Source organism: Olea europaea, unplaced genomic scaffold (genome assembly GCF_002742605.1).
Source record: "Olea europaea var. sylvestris unplaced genomic scaffold, O_europaea_v1 scaffold25722, whole genome shotgun sequence".
NCBI lineage: Eukaryota > Viridiplantae > Streptophyta > Magnoliopsida > Lamiales > Oleaceae > Olea > Olea europaea.
The window spans coordinates 1-1,570 of NW_019244018.1; the positions used below are offsets into that span (position 1 = coordinate 1).

The following is a 1,570-nucleotide window of genomic DNA, read 5'->3' on the forward strand; positions in this document are numbered from 1 at the left end:
ACCAGAACCAGAAGTCTGTGCCTGAGATTGACGATTCTGATGATGATGAGTTTGACGATTCGGATGATGATGAGTTTGATTATGATGATGAAATGGATGACGTACCGTTGAGTAAGATGAAAACTGCAATGGGTAATGGCCATGGGGGCGGTCAGATGCCTAAGATGATGATGAATAATATGATGAATGGGCAGCATCCTCAGTTCATGAAAGGTGGTACTAATGGAGGTAATAACGGAGGAAATGCTGGTGGAAATGGCATCATGATGATGAATAGTATGATGAATGGGCAACACCCCCAGTTTATGAAAGGTGGAGCTAATGAAGGAAATGCTGGTGGAAAAGGCAAAAAGGGTGGTGGCGCTGGGAACATGCCTATGCAAGTGAATGTTGGTGGAAATAATAATGGAAATTGTGGTGCAAATTTTGGCAAGAAAGGAGGTAATGGGAACAATAACAGTGGTAACCAGAATCAATGTTGTGGAAAGGGTGGCAAGAATGGTGTTGCTCAACCACAAAATGGCAAAAACGGTGGTGGCAATGGTGGTCAGAACATAAACAGCAACAATGGCAATGGTGGTGGGAGTGGGAGTGGGGCTAACGGGGCGAAGAAAGGTGGTGGAGTGACTGATGGTTTCCATGGTATGCCAAATATGATGGCTATGAATTCTATGAATCCCGGTGGTAGTATGGGCCAGATGGGGAATCTACCTGTGGGCCAAATGCGACCGATGGGTAATCCACCAATGGGCGGCCAAATGGGTAATCCACCTATGGGCGGCCAAATGGGTAATTTTGCAACTGTCCAAGGGCTTCCTACTAATGCTATGAATGGTCGTGGTGGTTTTCAAGGTCCCAGCATCGAGCACATGGCTGGAAACCCGTATTACCAGCAACAATTGGCGGCAATGATGATGAACCAACAACATGGAAATGGAAATGAAAGGTTTCAACCAATGATGTATGCCCGGCCTCCACCTGCGGTCAGTTACATGCCACCTTACCCTCCTTATCCGTACCCCCGCCATCCAGGCGAACAACCAGACCAATACTCAATGTTCAGTGATGAAAACACCTCAAGCTGTTCTGTGATGTGAGTTTGACAACATCAGCTTTAACCTGAATTTGCTCAATTCTCTGTCGACCGCTAGCAGTCGTAGAACTTGCGCATCAATTGTAGTTCTTGATATCACCTCACTACTTTCGATCCCATAATACACATGGATTTGGTTTTGCTTTGATTTTAAATGTTTCCCCTTTGAATCCAAGTCTAGATTAGTGTTTGATCATATATAGGGAGATCTGTTTTGCTGATGAAATTTTTATATGTTGAAAACAGAAATAAAATCAAAGAGAATAGGGAGTTTTTAACAAGAACAATTCCCATCTCTATATGCTTTTTATCTCCCAATTCTTGTTTCTTCATTATTTTGCTTTAGATTCAATTTGTTTTGTAACAGCATGTGGAATTCTCAGAATTAGGGTAAAAAATAAGAATGGGTACAAGAAAATCTTTTGTTTTATTAAAAAAATATCTCTGTGTAGTACCTTTGACATTATTGTATATGTC

The 1,570-nt window shown here is 42.2% G+C and overlaps 1 protein-coding gene across 1 annotated transcript; it reads left to right on the forward strand.

Moving 5' to 3' along the window:
* The first annotated feature begins 6 nt into the window (after positions 1-6).
* LOC111382896 (heavy metal-associated isoprenylated plant protein 33-like) lies at positions 7-1,403 on the forward strand. The gene has a single exon (XM_023006931.1). The coding sequence runs from the start codon at positions 93-95 to the stop codon at positions 1,095-1,097; it is 1,005 nt and encodes a 334-aa protein (XP_022862699.1). The 5' UTR covers positions 7-92; the 3' UTR covers positions 1,098-1,403.
* Positions 1,404-1,570: the final 167 nt, after the last annotated feature.